We start from the raw sequence: 20,688 nt of genomic DNA, 5'->3' as shown, positions 1-20,688 counted from the left end.
CTAAACCCTAGCTGCATGATTGGATGATCTCTGGAATTGGGACATGTGTTCGTTTGTTGATGGATCCCCTAGGTTTGGGTTTGGTCATGGATAACTTGGGCTTTTTATCAAGTAGGTGGGACTCCTGGGCCTAAATGACAAGGTTTGGACAGGGGTAAGAGCACTGGGCCCATATCTGTTTGGGGGTAGGCTTGAGTAGGCCACGTTCTTCCTATGGCCCATGGTGGTGATACACCAAGGCCACATCAGTTAGTTTAAGTATTGTTGGATTGATGAGTTGACATTTTGAATCCTTCAATTCTATTACAAGTCATTACTCTAAAAGTTGTTATGTTTTCTTGTGAAAAAAATTTAGAAAAGACAACCATTCCCCATAAAGTACATTAATAAATGTTTATCAACTCTCAATGTTTCATTCTCCTTATTACCACGTAAAATGGCAAATGAAAAAAACAATTAGGTACGGAGAGAGTAATTAACAATGTGTGAGGGGGTCGAAAAAGCACGAGGCTAATGCGTGACCTCGTCCCTCGTGGGTGTGACGATTCTTTTTATTCCATCAAGTGTAATTGGATTTCCTGTGAGTTTACACCCAATTGACTAGTAATATAGGAGTCGCCATTCAGTTTTTAACGACAATGAGAAAAACTGACAAAACCCGGTTATCGTGACATAAAGGGAGTGCAATTATGTTTGACCACGACGGCCGTAGGTTCCCTTGTGATCCCTGGTGTGGGGATCTCTCAACATACACCCGCAAGGTAGAGATTGAGGGTTCGGGGGACTGTAACTACCGAGAGGAGTACTTCGCTCGTCGATAACTCTAGAGGCAGGATATCCTTACTAGCTCAGCATAAATAATTGAAGGGACATGCGTTAACTATTAAACTAATCTGAGTTGATTTTAGCAATATGCAACATATAATACTAATTCGATCGTGATTATCTGATTTAAATAGCATTAAGGGACCTAGCATGATAATCCGATTTCCCAAAAATATTATATTTGTTAGGCGTGATAGAACAATCAGATTAGGTTAGTTTAACAGTTCATAAAAAGGGCGAGGAAAGCAGTTAAATCATCGAAAAGGGACACATTACGACGCACCTTTGAGAGGTGCGTCACGGTTCTCAGAAAACTAACCACTTTGACTTTGCTATTTCTCCTTTTTATTTAACGAATCTCAATTATGGGACAAGATACGTTCTGTTCGATTTATGGATAGATTGCGACAGAACGCGTGAACAATTTCGCAGCGAGAGGCTTAGGCTAAGGGTTAGAGTCAATACTCAGAATATAATTGTGTTGTGTTGTGTGTTCCTTTCACGTCGAATTTAGGGGTCTATTTATAGGGAAGAGTTCGTGGAAAGATAGAATTGCAGAGTTCTAATCCACAAAGAATTAGGAAAAAACACGTACCCAGGTATTTTCAGCGCCCAGAGCCAGGCGTTGAAAATAGGGTCTGGATTGTTTTCTTTAGTCAGATTCGGATTCCTGAAATCCGTAGAGTTTGAGATTTAATCGAGTCTTTTAGCGCGTATCAATTTTATGACGGAATGCGTCTGGGCCCGTTACGAACTCTAGGCTCGTTAGGATTTTAATTAATACGTAACTCTTATTTCCGAATCATATTAGGAATAGGATTCTCGCAGTTTTCTATCTCATTTAGGAATGATGTTGGAATGCAACACCTAATTCTGACAGGTTTCTATCCTTTATGATTTGCCACTTTTAGAAGCTACCTTTTACGGCAGTTACTATTTTAGCAGGTTTCCATAAATAGCAGGTTTAGGGTGAAATGAAATGGGGAATCGAGATTCGTTTATTTTATAGGAGATGCGTTGTCAAGTGGAGATTTATGCTTTCATCATCGAACCTTTCCCTTGCGGGAATGGGGACAAAAGTAGGTGTCTACAGTTAGCCCCCACTTTGACTGAGTCTTGGAGTAAGACGATGGTCAAAGTATTAGACGGAGTGCGTCACACAAGCCATGGTGTATTGTGACCTGTTTTGCGAGGGTCTCACGAGCCCCCGAGTGATAACATTTGACTTAAGGGTCATCACTTGAAGTGTCGACATATCCCTCACGTGTCATTGGGACTTGTCAACTGATAGTATAGAAACTTCCTCACTTTGTCATTGGAAGGATCTAAAGGTGCGTAGAAACTCCCTCACTTTGTCATTGGGAGTAGCTACAGAGTTTTTTGAAATCAAAGCTGTAAAGTGTAATTGGGCCTGGCCAAGCCCAATCACGAGGAAATGTTTTTTTAAAAAAATTCTCATTTTCAAGGCTAGTTAAACGAGAAAACCCCCTTGTTTTTATAGGACGTAAAACGAAGGAAAATCCAGCACCCTTGTTTTTATAGGACGTAAAACGAAGGAAAATCTAGCAAAAGTTATCGCTGCAGCGACTAAGGACCTGCGAGGTTTTAATGGCGCAGACCCCGCCGGCTACAGATGGTGAGCCTGTCCGCTAAGGGTGGACACCCCGTCCGATAGAAGTGGACGAATCTGTTTTTGAAATTTGAAAATAAGGACCTACGCGGTTTGTGGCGTAGACCCCGCCGGCTAAAGATGGCGAACCTGTCCGCTAAGGGTGGACACCCCGTCCGATAGAAGTGGACGAATCTGTTTTTGAAATTTGAAAATAAGGACCTACGCGGTTTGTGACGTAGACCCCGCCGGCTAAAGATGGCGAGCCTGTCCGCTAAGGGTGGACACCCCCGTCCGATAGAAGTGGACGAATCTATTTTGAAATTTGTTTTTGTGTTTATTTTTGAAAATAAGGACCTACGTGGTTTGCGCCGTAGACCCCGCCGGCTGAAGATGGCGAGCCTATTTCATTTTGTTTTTGGAAGATTCTTTTTTCGAAAACTGAGGACCTGCGCGGCTAGTGACGCAGACCCCGCCCGCTGAAGGTGGGCGAGCCCTGTCCGCTAAGGGTGGACGTCCCTGAATTCGTTTTTTCGATTTGGGAACTCGCGCGGTTTGTGACGCGATCTTGCGACTGAAGATGGGCAAGTTCCTATTTCTTTGGTTCTTTGTGATTTCTTTTGAGATTTTATTTTTATTCATTCTTTCAAGAGTGAATTCTTTCGAGGGATGCTCGAATTTAGTTGTAACCTGAACGTGGGCTGACAACGTGTTCAGACGGACCTTTGTCTTGCGACCGTCTGCTTTCGTGATTTTGAGCTAGTCTTTACGGCTCCACTTGGTCTTCGATCAGAGGACCGTGCACAAGTGTCAATGACGACCTTTCGATGAGGTCGAACCTGTTGTTTTTTTTTTTTTTGAGATATCCAAACATGATATGGTGTATGGCGCATTCCGGGAATGTGATTTTGATCGTGCGCTCCTCATTGGAGTCTATTTTTCGCGAGCCCCCAAGCACTGGGGCTCGTCGGTCGTTTTTTGCATCTTGTAATCATGTTTGGGGTCATGCTCGTATGTGCGAGCGACCTTTTATAGTAGTGTGCTACTTTAGCGAAGCCGTGGGGTGCGACTTCCAGTAAAGAAATCGGCAATTTTCGAGTCGAATAGATGCGGCAGGGCGGAATAGAAGCTAGGGCTGTTTTTTGGGTCTGGAATCATTTCCGGCGCCCATGCCTGGGCGTTAATGATTTCGGCGCCCAGCGTTGGGCGCTGAAAATAATTCATGGCGAGCTTTCTTGATGACACAGTTGGCCTCTTGTTCGTTCGTTCGTTTTCTTTTTTTTCTTTTGAACGCGTTCGTAAATGTTCGATACTTAGAAAAGATGATATGTATGTGCGAACGAGCGTTTATAGAATGGCCGTTGTGTGCGGTCCATTAATCAGTTTGTTTGAATCGTTTCATTTTTTTTTTTTGAGCAACGACGGATTTTGAATAGTTTGCTTAGAAGCTTGATAGGGTTCAGGCCCATTCATGAAGTGGGCTCAAACATCGTGCCCTTTCGATTGTTCAAACATTTGCTTCGAGAGATTTTTTTATTTTGCCATGGTTGTTTCGTAGCTTGGAGCCCCCAAGTATGCATGTTGGGATGCTTCCTTTTGGCGTACGATTTTTGTAGGTTCTTTTGAGAAAGATGCCTTTGGGTTCCGCTCGTGTAGGTGCGGGCTATCCCTTCCGTGGTAAGTAATATTTGGCTACCTTTTAATCCTTAATGTAGAAGTCGTGTGGCTTGCATTTTGAATTTGGGCGATAAGTAGTTTTTGCCCCTTTTATACGTGCTCTTGGTCGTGCCTACATTAGTGCAATATGCCTTACTCTCTTTTTTTAGACTTGTACCATGGGATGGTTGAACTTATGGTGCGACGTAGGCTTGTGTGGCCTAACAACATGTATTAGAACATTTCTCCAAGTGTTGGGATATCATTTGCATTGGAGTATTTCATCATGCCTTGTTCAGGTGCTCGAATAAGTGTAGCACCTTCTGCGTGGGTTTGCACGGCTTATTACTTCGTTCGATGCGAGGATTCATAGGTGTTTCTTTCTTGTTTTTATATCAGGGCAAGATTTAGCAAGCAGAGATATTCAGCGCCCAGGCTGGGGCGTTAAAGATATCGGCGCCCAGCTCTGGGCGTTGAAAATGATTTCTGGGCAGAACTTTGACAGTTTTTTTTTATTTTTTTTCTTTCGCTTTTGCTTTGGAACGATGTAGACTGTGTAACGGGCGCTTTATAGGGCGAGCGTTATGTGCAGTGGTTTGATCGGAGTTTTGGTGACTCACGATTTTCAGTTACCCTTGTTAGTGGGGTGACTTTATATATTCTAAGTAGTGCTTTAGAATTTGGGAGGGATTGTAGCCATTCTAAGGTTCGTTTTGCACGATTAAAGCTTAGGGTTGAGCCCCTATGACATATGTATAGCATTAGCGTCAAGAATTTGCGATAAAATCGTTATTTCGAGCATTTTGAGAGTGTTTTTCTCAAGCCCCCAATTGTAGCTACGGGATTGGCTTGGTGCTATAATGCTTTGCATACGTTTTTATGCATTCATGGTGACACGGATCATGAATAGTTTGAACCAGACTCGTTTAGTGCGGGGTATGTTCGAGTAGTGATTTGCTACTTCTCTTGTAAATGTCGTATTGTGCGACATTGCCATGGTCAAGGTAGTCACATGTTGAAGTGTGCCTTGACTAAAAGCTAGGTGCCTTTCTTTACCCATAATCATATTTAAAAATCTTTTTGACTCACTTGCAACGTTGAGATGGACGCACACTAAGCTTAAACCAACGACACTTTATTTGTCCGAATAAGTCTTTAAAAATCATTTGAAAATTATTTAAAATCCGAGTCCTACTGTGTACAATCCGAGGTGTCCTAAGTAGGTTGACTTATAGAAGGGTTCGTACAGGATTACATGAGTGAATCAAAATACTGTTACGATTTTTGGAATGTTGTCTAAGGATTTGCTGGAAGCCAGGGTGCAGGCGTCAAGATATACTTGCGCCCGTTTGGCATATGCTTTAGGCTTTTAGGGCCATCTTTTCCAGAATTGCGGGAATATAAACCGTTTTCAAATTGACTTAGATTTACTTGGTGTATGTCCGTACAAAAGGTCAAGGTATATTTAGTTCTTTCCCTAGCTCTTTCTTTTCAATTTTTAGCCCCCAGTTGCTGTTATGTCTTCCCATTAATGATGCTTTCAGATTTCGATTTTAGGTGCCCGTGTCATATGTCTGAGTAGGGTGAGCCTTGGTTAAGTGCCAAGTCCTATTGACAATGTCTGATTTTTTTCAAAGGGGATTCGCGAGCATTTGAGTTACCATGAACGGGTGCCCTGAGCTCGAAGGAACGATGGGGCGACGCCGTAGAACAATCCTCTTTATTGCAAGCTTACTGCCTTTACTACTTGTTGGCGATATGACTGTGTCTAGTGGTGAAAGAAGGTCTTTAAGCGAACGAATATGTCTAGTGGTGAAAGAAAGTCTTTAAGTGAGTTATTTCGCTTTAGGGAGGGTCAAGTCGAGTACTTTAGAGGTCATGGACGCTTGCGCTAGCCCCCATTCAATTGAGGCAAAGCGATCTTTTTGAGTCTTGGCTAAGTGCCTAGGAGTGTGAGTGCTCCTTCTGGCAAGGGTACGTGCCCTTATTATTTTTCGATGTGTGCTCGTTTTGGCATCTTGGTGACTTGGATTCTTCCTTTGACTTTTCTTTCGACTTGGGTTGCAAGTAATTAAATTTCAATAAGGGACTTCTATTCTTTATTCTTGTTTTTCTATGGGCTTTAATATTTTTGCAAATTGGTTGGACCAAATCATGGATTGCCTACGTATCCGCCTTAAATAGATTTAATTTGGAATCAGGTCTTGCGTAGTTCTTAGCCTAGAAAATGGTTTCTTAGAATGCTGATTTTAAACAAGTACGTTCTGAGGTGGAACCGTAATGTTTGAAATAGGATGAGATAAGTGAAGTTCATTATTATTTTAATCTGCTGCTTTGCCGTAAGCCAAAAATTTGTTTGTTTTATATATTTTTTGAGTACATGTATATTTTTTTTTTGGTGGTACGTATATCTGAATACGTGCTGTACCCCTTTAAGTGTTCGTTATTTTTCCGTGCATGTGCGGATAAAATGACGAGCACTTCTGGACAAATTTTAGCAAGCAGAGAGATTCAGCGCCCAGGCTGGGGCGCTAATGATTTCGGCGCCCAGATTTGGGCGCTGAAAATGACTTCTAGGAGGATCTTTTTTGGTGCCCCTAAATGCTTCTTTTTCTTTTTAGACGAGCTTTTAAAGGCGCTTTGCAAAGTTTGCTTTTTTATTATTTATTATTTTTTTGTACTTTTCATTTGTCTTCCTTTTTTACTCGTGACTCAAGACGGTTTGAAAGATGGGTTGAATGAGATAGGATAATTTGTATAGGCATTGGTCAAGCATGAGGATTATATCTGCTAGGACTCACAATTTGCAGCCTCAAGCTAGTGTCACAAGTTTACATCAATCAAGGTCAATGAGTAGTATGGGGACGGCTTAAGGGTATATCAACAGGATGTATCCACACAAGTTATATGGTCATTATGCTAATGGTGGTGTAAGAACAGGTTTTGGGCTTTGGAAATAATGGGTATGACGCACGTGTCAATGGCCGTGCGTGGTTTGCGGTTGACAACCAGTTCAAGAACAAGAGTCGAGGTAATGGTTTCTTGGGTTATGGCAATGAGAACATGGATGGGTTAGATGAGCTGAACAGGGACCCCAGAGCGAATGCGTCCAAGAGCATAAGGATTGGAAAGGGTAGACATCGTAGAATTTTATGATTTGGATTGGTTAACTCAATTCTTTTCCTTCGTTTACTTGGGTAAATTCCGCACATTGGGAGGTACGGGCTAAGTATTTCATGGCTCGCTCTTTTCCCTTTTCTCTTTCTTTTTAATATTTCATGGTTTGCTCTTTTCGCTCTCCCTTTTCTCTTTCTATTATTTTTCTTTTTCGCTCGGGTTTTCCCCCCTTTTTATTTAGGCCAAAAGGTAGATGGTTGTGGTCTTTGAGTCACGAGGCGAGACTGAATGAGCCTCGTTTGGTAGGCCTATAGTGGACCTTTAATTTTGGTAGGCCTATAGTGGACCTTTAATTTTAGTAGGCCTAGGGTGGACCTTTAAATTGTCTTACTTTGCAAGCGTATTTAGTCGTTTCTTAAAATGTGCAAATAGCGTAGATTCAAAATGTTATTTTTACCTTATTGAAATTTAACGAAAGAATTACATCGAAGATAATTTTTGCTTCTTTTCAGATTCCAGTTTCTGGGATTTAATTGGAAGTTGTGATTTAGACTCAAACTTTCATTAATCTTTCTGATTATAACCCGTGTATGAATACAAGGAGGTGGCCTAGACTCAAAATAATGGCGTGGCGTAAGCCTATAATACTTGACCAAGCGACTCTCAGACTTAGGCTAATTGGACCATAACTTTCGTTGGTTGACACTTTAGATTTTAACCCTTGGGTGTTCATTTGTCATGCGCCATTTTGCTTAATGTTGGCAAGGTAGTTAATTGGGGAGATCGAATTTGCAAGACTAGAATCATTATTGCGGCTTCTCTCTTAGTGTGTATTGCTTTTACCCCAATGGTAGCCTTATGGCATGCCGATTTGGGTATTTTCATGGTTGGTCATGTTGCATTCATGGAAAATCTTTTAGTCCGTACTTAGTAGTATTTCAAGGAGCGAGTGACTCGAGAGGACTATGATAGTCGTGACCCCAATGTGATTATAAGCCTTGGGGCCATTAATTTTTTCTTTGCCAATGGTATTAACACCTTAGGTTCACTTTGGGGGTTGTGCGACTATGGGGGAATGATTTTCAGAATATGACTGTTTCCATTTTGCAAATACTTGAATTAAATAATATGTTCTTTTTATTGGTGAGAGAGAGTATTGAGGCCATGGATTCTTAGCAAGGGATGACAATTACATATGGGTGCTCATTGATTTAAATGTTAGGAAGGGAGACTCAATATGGTTTAACTTTTTAACTTGCAGAACGACACCAAGCATTAGGACCGATTCTATGGATAAGACAACTAAGACTTAGGATTTGGATTGTATTTTGGCATAGCCTAGTCTAGACTCGGATTTATTTGAACATTTATTTTTTCTTGAAAACTTTATTCGAACATTATATTTTGAATATTTTGCGCATGTGACATTCAAGGTCGTTTAATTAGCATGCTCGGTTTTGGTGCCGAGCATTGTCGTCGTAGGAGGCCTAACAACGACACAAAGTGTTATTTATTTTTTATTTTTTTAGTTGCCTTTAGAGTCGAGTGCCTTTTCATACGCCCCTGCAGCAATTTTTACGAAAAGTTTTTTTTGCTACGTATATTTTTTCATGCGCGGGCACCGAGGCTGCTGTGCCTGACCAAAAGGCCAGGCAGCAACTTCAGCGCCCAGCAGTGGGCGTGAGAAACTTTGGCGCCTAGCCAGGGGCGTTGAAAATGCGTCCCTGGCTGGTTCTCGTTTTCTGTTTGCGTATACTTTTGTTTTTGCGACGTTAGTTTTGCGTGCTTGCCTTATAATGTCCTTTACGCCTTGTGCAGCGTTTGTGGGATTCGTTACAGGCCATCCCGAGCGTCGCTTATTTTTGTGGCGATCGTTCGGGCTTGCGGAACACGTATGTTGGTGTATTTCTTTGGCCAATTGGTTCATGAATGTTTGGGCAACTTTTAAGGTCGTTGGTTTTCTAGCATTATTTGTCTAGCATTATTCGTACGCACAATCATAACATAGTCACATAGTTCGCTACACATAACTACATTACAAACATGGATTTGAAAATTAAATATGTCACGTAGTTTATGATAGGCTTCTATGGGTAGTATTTGCGCCTGGCTTGGTACCGCTTCTATCGTAGATCCAACACATGCCCTGGTCGAGGTAGTGTCTTCAACAGACGAATTTCGCTCAAGAGGCCAACCCGCAAGTGCAAGCCAAAGGGGCATGCAGGCGAGAGGGACCTAATGAGCGAGCGATTGGGTTCGGGATAGGTGTACTACCTGCACAAGTACCGAGTGGGCAACATGCGCGGCGTATGCACCCCCTATTGGCGGAAAAAGGTATCCTTAGTCCCAACTCCCGAGGGAACCGAGATTCGTTATGCGGTTCTGCCTGTTCACATTAATATGCTGATTTTCAGGTCGTCCCAACTTGATGGGGAAATAAACGCGGGGTAGGATCGTTTCACCCTTCGGCTATTTTGACTACCTACAAGCACGAGTATTTCCTTCACTATCCCCAGTGGAGTCGCCACTGTGAGGGGGTCTAAAAAGCACGAGGCTAATGCGTGACCTCGTCCCTCGTGGGTGTGACGATTCTTTTTATTCAATCAAGTGTAATTGGATTTCCTGTGATTTTACACCCAATTGACTAGTAATATAGGAGTCGCCATTCAGTTTTTAACGACAATGAGAAAAACTGACAAAACCCGGTTATCGTGACATAAAGGGAGTGCAATTATGTTTGACCACGACGGCCGTAGGTTCCCTTGTGATCCCTGGTGTGGGGATCTCTCAACATACACCCGCAAGGTAGAGATTGAGGGTTCGGGGGACTGTAACTACCGAGAGGAGTACTTCGCTCGTCGATAACTCCAGAGGCAGGATATCCTTACTAGCTCAGCATAAATAATTGAAGGGACATGCGTTAACTATTAAACTAATCTGAGTTGATTTTAGCAATATGCAACACATAATACTAATTCCACTACTACAGAAATAGCCTTTAATAGCGTTTATTTAATAGCGCTTTTATCTCTTTCGCTATCAAAAGATTAAAAAATATCATATGATAGCGCTTATTAGATAAGCGCTATTATATTTCAATTCTTTCACAAGGCTTCTAAACAAAACGCTGTAAAAGATACTTTTTTTTTTAAAAAAAAAAGCCAAAACAAAAACTAGAAAAAAGAACCGCCTAAAACAAAATCTTTCCCACGTTTCTTTCTTTTACTCTGCAAAAACCAAAAACCTCAAACCTAAGACTCCACAGACGGAGAAATCTACCACAATCCTCTACGCGGCAGCTATTCACGGTGGTGGAGATTTAGGTGGCGACGTTATCTTTTCCCGGTGGCGCTTCTTCCGTCGGAGTTTGAATTTCAAGGTAATCTCCCTTTTTTTTTGCGAGATTCTATTAATATATGTTTTGTTGTTCTTATTTTGCGTTTTTATTGTCAATTATTTGTATTGAATTGGGTTTTTGGGGGAGAGGTTTGAATTCAGTTAGAATTGGTTTGATTATGGGTTTTGTGTTTTATTCCTCTGAATTGGTAGACTAGCGCATATTTAGTTTGGATTTGGGTTCTGATTCTTTCTTTTGATAATGATTCTTTCATTATTTGATTTCATGATTATTGTCAATTATTTGTATTGAATTGGTTTTTTGGGGGAGAGGTTTGAATTCAGTTAGAATTGGGTTGATTATGGGTTTTGTGTTTTGTTCCTCTGAATTGGTAGACTAGCGCATATTTATTTTGGATTTGGGTTCTGATTCTCTGTTTGATAATGGTTCATTCATTATTTGATTTCATGATTGCGCTGGAATTGCGTTTCTGCTAAATTTTCTTTTCATGAAACTAGCGCAGAAAAATTCATGTATTTTCTTTTGTTCCTCTGAATTTTCTTTTGTTCGTCTGAATTACTATAAAAATTCATGTTTAGTTAGGTTTAAGAAAATGTCATGTTGATGCTTTATCACGTTAGTGGTTAGTTCAACCAGTAGAGTTTAATTAGAATTATAGTTGATCATATGTTACCTATCAAATCAGTGAAGCTGAAAAAATACATACGAACCAACAGATTCCCGAGTCACATAGTCAGTAGGATCAAATGTCTGATAATCACCTAGTCTGTTCCGAACTTGGATATCTTCACCTATTGTTCTTTCTTCTAATTTTGGTTCATGTAGCTTCTTCTTTACAACTCCCTCTGCTTGCCCTGGTGTGTTGGTGAGCTGCTGTAAATTATGCATTAGAGAAATTATATTATTCAAATTTGAACTTACAAAGTTAGAATTTTCCATACTACATTATTCTGCACACACTCACAATTATTAGCTAATTCACTTGGTAGAGTTTCTGGAATGTTTTAAGTGACAGAGTGAACAAATCCATACAAAGGATATGAATATTAGGCTATTAGCTAACTCACTTGGTAGAGTTTCTGGAATGTTTTACCTAAGATGATGTGGGATTTGAAAGCGGACTATCTCAGTAACCTTATATGCTGCACCCCCCCCCCCCCCCCCTTTTCACTCAAATTCTGTTTGGATAGGAGTAAAACATTTTGAACTGAGTTTTTATTTTCTAAAGAATGTACATGATGAAAATCAGTTTTTATTCCCCATCTTCTTATGTATGTGTTCCTTGCTAGCAAAATCAGAAATAATTGAGAGGATGAGGAAAGTAAGTTAGGGACGGGGATGAAAATGTGGAAAACTATTTTGAATACAAAAAAATTCGTTTCACCTTGACATATAATACAGGGGAAAATGGGAAATCTAGTCTTGGCTTGCTCTTATTCCTTAAGCTTCTGTATGATCTTACTTACGAGGATTTTCATTAGTCACATACTCACAGTTAACATCATATGGTATTACTATTCTTTCATATTCAGACATATCATCATCTTAATCTCATCTTTTATTTCTGTTGCTGAGACTAGAATTTCAACCTGTTGTTATGCATTAGCCGTTTTATGTCTAAGTCATCGATCCCAAGGATAACATCAGCATTCTCGTGTGTAAATAACACCTGCAGTTATTCAGATATTCCCAATTCAAAACATAACAACATTTTAGGAAGTGGCTAAAATGGAATCTTACGATTTACAGAAATATTCAAAGTGAGTTAAAGAAATATATTTCTGCATTCGGCAACAAAGACCTGATAGCTGATTCTGGAGTAGACCAACTACAAATTATTACATGTAGTGTGCATTTGATTGTTTTGTTAGTTAATGCTAATCTGTTATGCTATGATTGTGTTGTTCTACTTGTTATGGTAATCTGTCAGCTTGTTTATCCTAATATGTCAGCTTGTTTATGCCAATGTATTCTGCTGTGATTGTGGTGTTATACTTTTTTATGCTAATATGTTCTTCTGCTATCATTACACTTTTTTTTTTAAAATATCATAACAGTTATGGATCGAAAATGGATGCATGCTAAGCGATGTAGTGATGATTATGAGCTAGGAGTAGAGGATTTTATTTCATTTGCAGTTGAACATTCGGAGGATGAGAATAATATTTTGTGTCCATGTGTTGAATGCAATAACATGGTTCGACTTGGTGTTGAAGTTATAAGAGATCATCTTATTACTAAGGGTATTAATCAACTGTATAAGTGTTGGTTAAGCCACGGTGAAGTTTTAGGGGATGCTTCTTCTAACGTAGATACTGGTATGGGATTTGATACTTGGATGGAAGACGAGACACACGAAGAACTTACGTATGATGATGACGGGGTAGAAGAAATGATTAATGCCTTACAAGAAAGCATTCAAGATTGTCCAGAGATGTTGGGTAACTTGTCTAGTGATGCAAAGAAACCATTGTATTCTGGATGTTCTAAATTTAGTAGATTATCTGGTGTGCTAAAACTGCTTAGCATTAAGGCGAGTAATGGCGTGACCGATAAATGCTTTACTGAGTTCATGGAAGCATTCCATGAGATTCTTCCCGAGGGAAACTTGCTTCCTTCTCGCACTTATGATGCTAAAAAGATGCTAACCTCAATTGGCTTGAGTTACGAGAGAATTCACGCTTGTCCAAATGATTGCATCTTGTATCGAAAAGAATATGCCTCATTAGAGAGTTGCCCCGAGTGTAGTGTTTCTAGATATAAGATAAATAAGGTGCCTGCCAAAGTCATGTGGTACTTTCCAATAATACCAAGATTCAGACGTCTTTTCAGTGTTCCAGTAGAGGCAAAGAATTTGACATGGCATGCGGATTCAGATGGAAGGGAGAAAGATGGTATGTTGAGACACCCTGCCGATTCTCCACAATGGGTCAAGATTGACAAAGACTTCCCTGATTTCGGAGCTGAACCTAGAAATTTGCGACTTGCCCTTGCAACTGATGGCATGAACCCTCATGATAATCAACGTAGCACTCATAGCACATGGCCGGTAATTTTAATGATATATAATCTTCCTCCGGCTTTGTGTATGAAGCGGAAGTATATGATGTTATCTACATTGATTTCGGGCCCAAAGCAACCAGGCCATGATATTGATGTTTATTTAGCACCATTAGTTGAAGATTTAAAGTTGTTGTGGGAGTCAGGTGTAGAGGTGTTTGATGCTCACCGTAAAGAAAATTTCAATTTAAAAGCCATGCTATTTGGCACTATTAATGACTTTCCGGCATATGGTAATCTCTCAGGATATAGTGTCAAAGGTTATAACGCTTGCCCTATATGTGATGAGAACACATCCTCGATTAGAATACCTAACTCTAACAAGATTGTGTACATGGCAAATCGAAAGGGGCTTCCTGTGAAGCATCGTTACCGAAAGTGGAAAAAGGTTTTTAATGGTAAGTGCGAAGAAGGTAAATTTCCTATTCCTTTGTCTGGGGATGAGATATTTAAGAAAGTGCAAGGGTTGAATGTGAAACATGGAAAACTAAATGCCAACCAACTCCCTAGTAAGGGCTATAAGAAAGAGTCAGTTTTTTTTGGTCTTCCATACTGGAAGAACTTGTATGTTAGGCACTTTCTTGATGTGATGCATATTGAGAAGAATATTTGTGAAAGTTTGGTTGGTACACTCCTTAATATGCCCGGCAAGAGTAAAGACGGGGAAAATGCGAGAAATGATTTAGCGCACTTGAAAATTAGAAAAGAATTGCATCCTGTAAAGAAGAAAGGAAGTCGTACCTATCTCCCTCCGGCATGCTACACTCTTAGTAGGAAAGAAAAAAAGGTGCTTTGTGAGTCTTTACATGGAATTAAGGTTCCAGAGGGATATTCTTCTAACATTAAAAATCTTGTCTCAATGAAAGACCTAAAGTTGATAGGTATGAAATCTCATGACTATCACATTCTCATGGAGCATCTATTACCAGTGGCTATTCGCTCCATTTTACCAGATCATGTTCGAGATGCAATCACCAAACTTTGTATTTTCTTCAGTGAGATATGTAGCAAGGAGATTGACCCGTCGAAGTTGACTAGCTTGCAAAGTGGCATTATTATTACTTTATGCCAATTGGAGATGTATTTTCCGCCTTCCTTTTTCGACATAATGGTCCATTTAACTGTCCACTTGGTTAGAGAAATCCAACTGTGTGGGCCTGCTTATTTAAGATACATGTACCCTGTCGAGAGATACATGAAGATTTTGAAGGATTATGTTATGAATGGAAGTCGACCAGAAGGTTGCATTGCTGAGCGCTACGTGCTAGAAGAAGCCATTGAACATTGTAGTCAATTTCTTTCTTCGCTTGAAGCTGTAGGGATTCCAAAGCCTAGATATTCGGGAGGGATAGAAGGGAAGGGGATTATGGGATGCAAAGTGTTAACTATATCCCATGACATGTTGAACCAGGCACACTTGTATGTTTTACACAATAGTACCGAGGTTGATTCGTATGTGGAGAGACACATGGATATTTTGAGGGCCCAGTATCGAGGTAAGAATGAGAAATGGATCACCGATAAGCATAATTCCACCTTCATTGAATGGTTACAAGTTCAAGTTGTAAAGGAACTAGATAAGTCACCATCTAGCATTTCTGATAGATTGAAGTGGTTGTCTCGAGGTCCTCGTAGGGATGTATTATCATATTCTGGCTATCAAATTAATGGTTATACATTTTGCACAAAGGATAGAGACAAAGAGATAACAAATCAAAATAGTGGTGTGACTATTGTGGCAGAAGCTATGCATATCTCCAGTACAAAAGACAAAAATCCAATATATGCAAAAATGTCTTATTATGGGGTAATTGATCATATATGGGAATTGGATTACAGTGCTTTTAGACTTCCTATATTCTGTTGTAGATGGGTTGATAACAATAGTGGTGTTAGACTTGAGAAAAGACATGGGTTCACACTTATTGACCTTAACAGAACGGGTAGTAAAGATGATCTGTTCATATTGGCAAGTCAAGCAAAACAAGTCTTTTATGCAACTGATCCAGCTAACAATAGATGGTCTTTTGTTTTATCAACAAATAAACGCCATCCCTTTCAGATTCATGAAATAGATGATATGGAGGATGCTTCTTTCATGTGTCCATCAGGCCCTCCCAACGATCTAGCCGATGATCAAGCCCCCGAAGATGAGTTCTATGTGCGCAATGATCACACAGAGGGGATGTGGATAGATGATGATGATTCTGAACCTTCTAATACAAGTAAACAGAAGAAAAGAAAATATTGAGATGGTTTCTTATGTTAGAAATGAAAACTCAAACTACTTTACTGGTCTGCTGATCTTGCTACTGATCCTGCACATTCTGACTACTAATTAAATATTGATCTACTGATCTTGCTACTTATCAATAGTATTTTGATGCTCTAAATATGTATCTACTGATTTGGTTCTAATCTGTTGCTTTTCCCATCTTTTTCATACTGATCAACTGATCTGCTCTAAATGCTGATTAAATACTGATCTACTGATCTTGCTACTAATCAATACTGATGTACTGATTTTTCACCGGTATTTGTTTCTTAAGTGAACTACTGCCAGATTCTATCAAAATATTGCCTGCGTTACTCTAATACGGGTGCTTGCATACTTAAAAACCTACATAAGTTCTTAATTGTACACATTCGTGCACTTGTTGATGCTAGTCAGTTGAGTCCTTGTTCTGAATTGAGATTATTGTTCTTCATTCGCTAGCAGTGGTATACTGAAACTTGAAACAGATTGATGTTTCTGATGAGTCGATACTTTTTATCGTGACTCTATGAGGAATTAGGGTTAAGGGATCAATTATTCTTGTTGTTATCCTCTTGTTTAGAAAATCAGAACAGTGGGAAACAACACAAACTTCAAAACCTATGGACTCCGGCACGCTGCAACACTTTTATTTATTTTGATAACCTGACCTTTTTGTACTTACATTAAGTGTCACTTGTTTTCTCAGATCAATGGCTTCTTCACAGCAGCATACCACCGAATTTGTTCCCCTCCCAAAGAAAGGAAAAGAAGAAAAAGGTCGTGGAGCCACTAGAATGAGTAAAGTTGTTCGAGCAAAGAATAAGGGGCTCAAATTTCAGATTAATTGGAACATCAATGATTTACCAATTGGTAAACACAGTGTACCTATGATGAGTTATTGGGGAACTAGCATCCGCACTAATGTCCCAATTACTCTTAAGACATGGAAAAGTGTTCCTCAACGTTTGCTAGATTCTCTGTTTGAAGATGTTGCGGTAATAATATCATTAGTACATTTTGTTAAATAACTATTCTTTATATGATGGTGAACATCGACATTGATTAATTTTATTCTTTACTTCTTAGATAACATATAACATTGACCCCAAGAAGAAAAAATGGATGTTGAAAAAAGCTAATGCTGCTTGGACGAACTTCAAATCCGATCTCACAAGAAATTGGATTTGGACACCGCAAATGGAAATACGTACAGCTCCACCAAAGCAATACAATTTTATCAAGCCAAATGATTGGAAAGAGTTTGTTCAAAGTCGACTTACAAAAGAATGGGCGGTATGTTCTTTCTATACTCGTTAAAAGATTTACAGAAGAATGAGTGTTTCATTACTACTAGGTTAATAAACCAAATGCATAATCATTAAGCATGTTGTTCGATAGAAAATGGAAAAGCTGCTGCAGATTGTGATAGTTGTAGTGTAGGATTGCACAGAGAGTCACAGGAACACCTAAAGCACAGCAAACAAAAAGTAAATGGAACCAATTCAGTATCAATTCAGAACTCCCTGATGTGGCTTTTCTTCTACATCTTGTTTTGTGTATTCCTTATAATTAAGTAATGTACATTTTACAAGAGAATAATGAATTAAAATTAATTAATCAAGAGAACTGTACAGGCAGAAAGTTAGATTAAAAGTCTGGAAATAAAAACGGTGTAGGCTAATGTCAAGTTGAAGAAAAACACCAAAAGTAATGAGCTAAATCTGGAAAAAATTAACCTGGAAAATACCTTACCATCAGTGCCACATTGTTTGGTTGTCAATTCTCTTCTCGTTGTACTTTGTGCATATGACAATGCCAAAAATGCAACTGAATTATTCAGTCTCTCGCAAAGAACTTTGCACTGCTCTTGCAGTAAAGAGGTATCCGTGTTGAATGTTCGATGACCATCTACAGCCATTCTTCTCCCGAACATATCATTTATTACTTGATCTGTAGCATTATTTGATAATAATAAGTACCTGATCTTTAGCCTTATTTCAGCACTGCTAAACAGATCTTGACCTATTTTTGTTTATCAGGAGAAGAGTGCAGCCGCAAAGAAGTCTGCAGGGGGACATTTATATCATCAAAAGCGTGCTCGTAGAGGATATGCTCGATTTGAGCAAGATGTGGTAAATGAATTTTGAGTATTTCTATGTTTAAATTGATATAAAATGTATCCTAGAAAGGTCACAATTTTAATTTCTTGTAGATCGAAGAGATGGCTAAGAAACGCATTTATGTATCATCGGTTAGTCGAGCTCAACTGTGGAAATTAATGAGGACCGACAACAAAGGGAATATTCAGGAAGGGGCTAAAGAAGTTGCTAAGCGCATAGTATGAGTTTGATATGGAGTGATATCTGATTTGTTATATAATAATATGTTTATCAATGTAATAAATTTCTTTGTAACTTTGTTTCTTATGAATGCTGTAGGATTATTTTATGCATCAAGCTGAAAAAGGAGAGATTGAAGACACGGGTAGGCTAGATGTATTGTCTAAGGCCTTGGAGGAGAAACGATATGGTGTTCGTGTGAGAGGGGTTGGAGTTGGAGTGACAAATACAGATTATTTTGGAGCGATAACAACTAGAAAAGAGTATATGGATCAAGTGACAAAATTGTGCTCACGGGTTAAAATCTTGGAGCGGGAAATAAAGGATATGAAGAGCAGAAAGCCTAAGGGAAGAAAGAATCATTCGGTGGAGGAGGAGGAAGACGAGGAGGAGGAGGAGAAAGACGAGGAGGAGGAGGAGGAGGAGGAGGAGAAAGACGAGGAGGAGGAGGACGATGAAATGGACGTCGAGGAGGAGAATCTTGATGGCTTAATGTTCGATCACATTCGGGACACGCCTAAGGCTAGTTCTCCTGAGGTAAATAGATTAAATATTTTCATTGAACCATGTGCCTATGTCAATTCCGTTTCTTTGACTGATTTAGTTGGCTTCCTAATAAGACTTTGGTTCCATTTCTTTGACTGACGCATACCTTAAAAATCTGATTGGACAAGGAAACTCCATTATGATCAGGACACACAACAATATAGATTAAAAGTTTCTCATATATAAGTTCTCATATACTTCTGGTATTAGATTAAAAGTTTCTCAACAGATGAGCAGCAGCATACTGCAGTCAGCAGCAGCGTACTGCAGTCAGCAATATCAGCTGACTCGTTCTATTTTTGCTGGTTCTTATGCTCTCTAATTCAGTTTAAGTGCTTTCCTTTGAACAACTAACATGACAAAGTTTCATTTATAGGAGAATGTCGAAGTTTTGAAGCTAGATCACATTGGGGACGCAACTACAAAACAAGATATTTGTATTATTCCCGAGGTAAATAGATTGAACCAAATAATTCTGATTTGAAAAAACAATCTGCCACATTCTCGTGATTTCTGAATTAATTTAGATAAAGAAACATGACTAATGCGATTTCCATTGACGTTGATGCTGTGAATTTGTAACTCATTTGTTGACTCTTGTAGGGTTTAACTCCTTGCAAATTAGCATTGTCCAATCCTCGGTATCGAGTGGTTGCTACGGGGAATGTTCACAACTTCAAAACTGGCACAGTGATGCATCTACTACCAATACCATCAGGATATGCACGAGTTTGTATCAGCTATTCTACGGAGATGGACACTCCTTTGCCCGTGCCGCTTGAAGGAGAAGCTGTAACCATCGGAGAAGCTATAGGGACCCTTGTTTTCTGGCCTATAGAACTTATTGTTCTAGATACGGCGGTAAAAATTATTTCTACATGTGTATTATTTATGGTTTTTAACATTGTTTATGAACGACGATTGTGTTACTTATAGGCGGAAATTTCTTCAAAAGATAATGACAAATAAGTAGAATCCATCAAAACTCCAACATCGTCAACAGGAGAATCTCACAAGGTAGACGACGGTTGTGAGGAAAATGTAGATGTGGCTACCCTTCCAGAATGCCTTTTTATGTTCCATATCTGTGTTTCGAAGATGGAACGTAACGAACAAATTAAAATGCCAATTCACATTGGAGTAACAACACAAAGCAAGAACATCTTTCTTGGTAGGAAAGAAATCTTCCGTCTCCTTGCACAGAAAGAACTTGAACTGCCCCATATATTGACATATATGTCGTAAGTATATATTCCTTTTTGTTTCATTTCCTTGAAATTAACTTATCCGTTTGAATTTTGAAATCTAGAGAATTGTTACATCTTCTTTCTAATAGTCCTTAATATACATATTTTTCCTTGAAAATTTATAGGAAGTTATATGATCGATGTTGTTTGACTGGATGCTCTGCTTTGTTTGGGTTTTTATGCCCATCGGGGATATCCCTCTTTACCGAATTTAAAAAAGGGGAGTCGAAGAAGGTAAAAGAGTGCAAAAGAAGTCGGACGCAATATATTGTAGACACACTAAAAGAAATGGCGGCTAAAGGAAAAATCTTCATTGCTCCATATAATGCTCAGTATAATATCTTTCACTCACTTATATTTAAATGTTTGCGTATTGAGAATCTTTCTCCTATGACTTAAAATTTGATATCTTGGTTCGTAGGTTTCATTGGGTTTTGTGCGTTATTGATCCTTACAATAACACAGTATATTACTTGGATTCTTTACGTACTCTTGAATTCATAGGAAACGAAAACGGCATCATTGGGGATTTACTTGAAATCGTTAACACGTAAGTGAGTTTAATTAACAACCATTGCTTGTCTTTAATTAAATTTTTATATGATAATTAACTAATGGTCTTGTCTTAATTTTTGTTTCCCTTTAGAGCACTTCTCCAATTTCGAAGTGGCAGG

The 20,688-nt window shown here is 39.2% G+C and overlaps 1 protein-coding gene across 1 annotated transcript; it reads left to right on the top strand.

Annotated features, from left to right (window-relative positions):
- Positions 1 to 12,624: 12,624 nt before the first annotated feature.
- LOC130465583 (uncharacterized) lies at positions 12,625 to 15,876 on the top strand. The gene has a single exon (XM_056834398.1). The coding sequence runs from the start codon at positions 12,625 to 12,627 to the stop codon at positions 15,874 to 15,876; it is 3,252 nt and encodes a 1,083-aa protein (XP_056690376.1).
- The last annotated feature ends 4,812 nt before the right edge of the window (positions 15,877 to 20,688 follow it).

The sequence above is a fragment of the Spinacia oleracea genome, chromosome 1 (assembly GCF_020520425.1).
Source record: "Spinacia oleracea cultivar Varoflay chromosome 1, BTI_SOV_V1, whole genome shotgun sequence".
In the NCBI taxonomy this organism is placed as follows: domain Eukaryota; kingdom Viridiplantae; phylum Streptophyta; class Magnoliopsida; order Caryophyllales; family Amaranthaceae; genus Spinacia; species Spinacia oleracea.
This window is presented reverse-complemented; position numbering and strand designations above follow the sequence as displayed.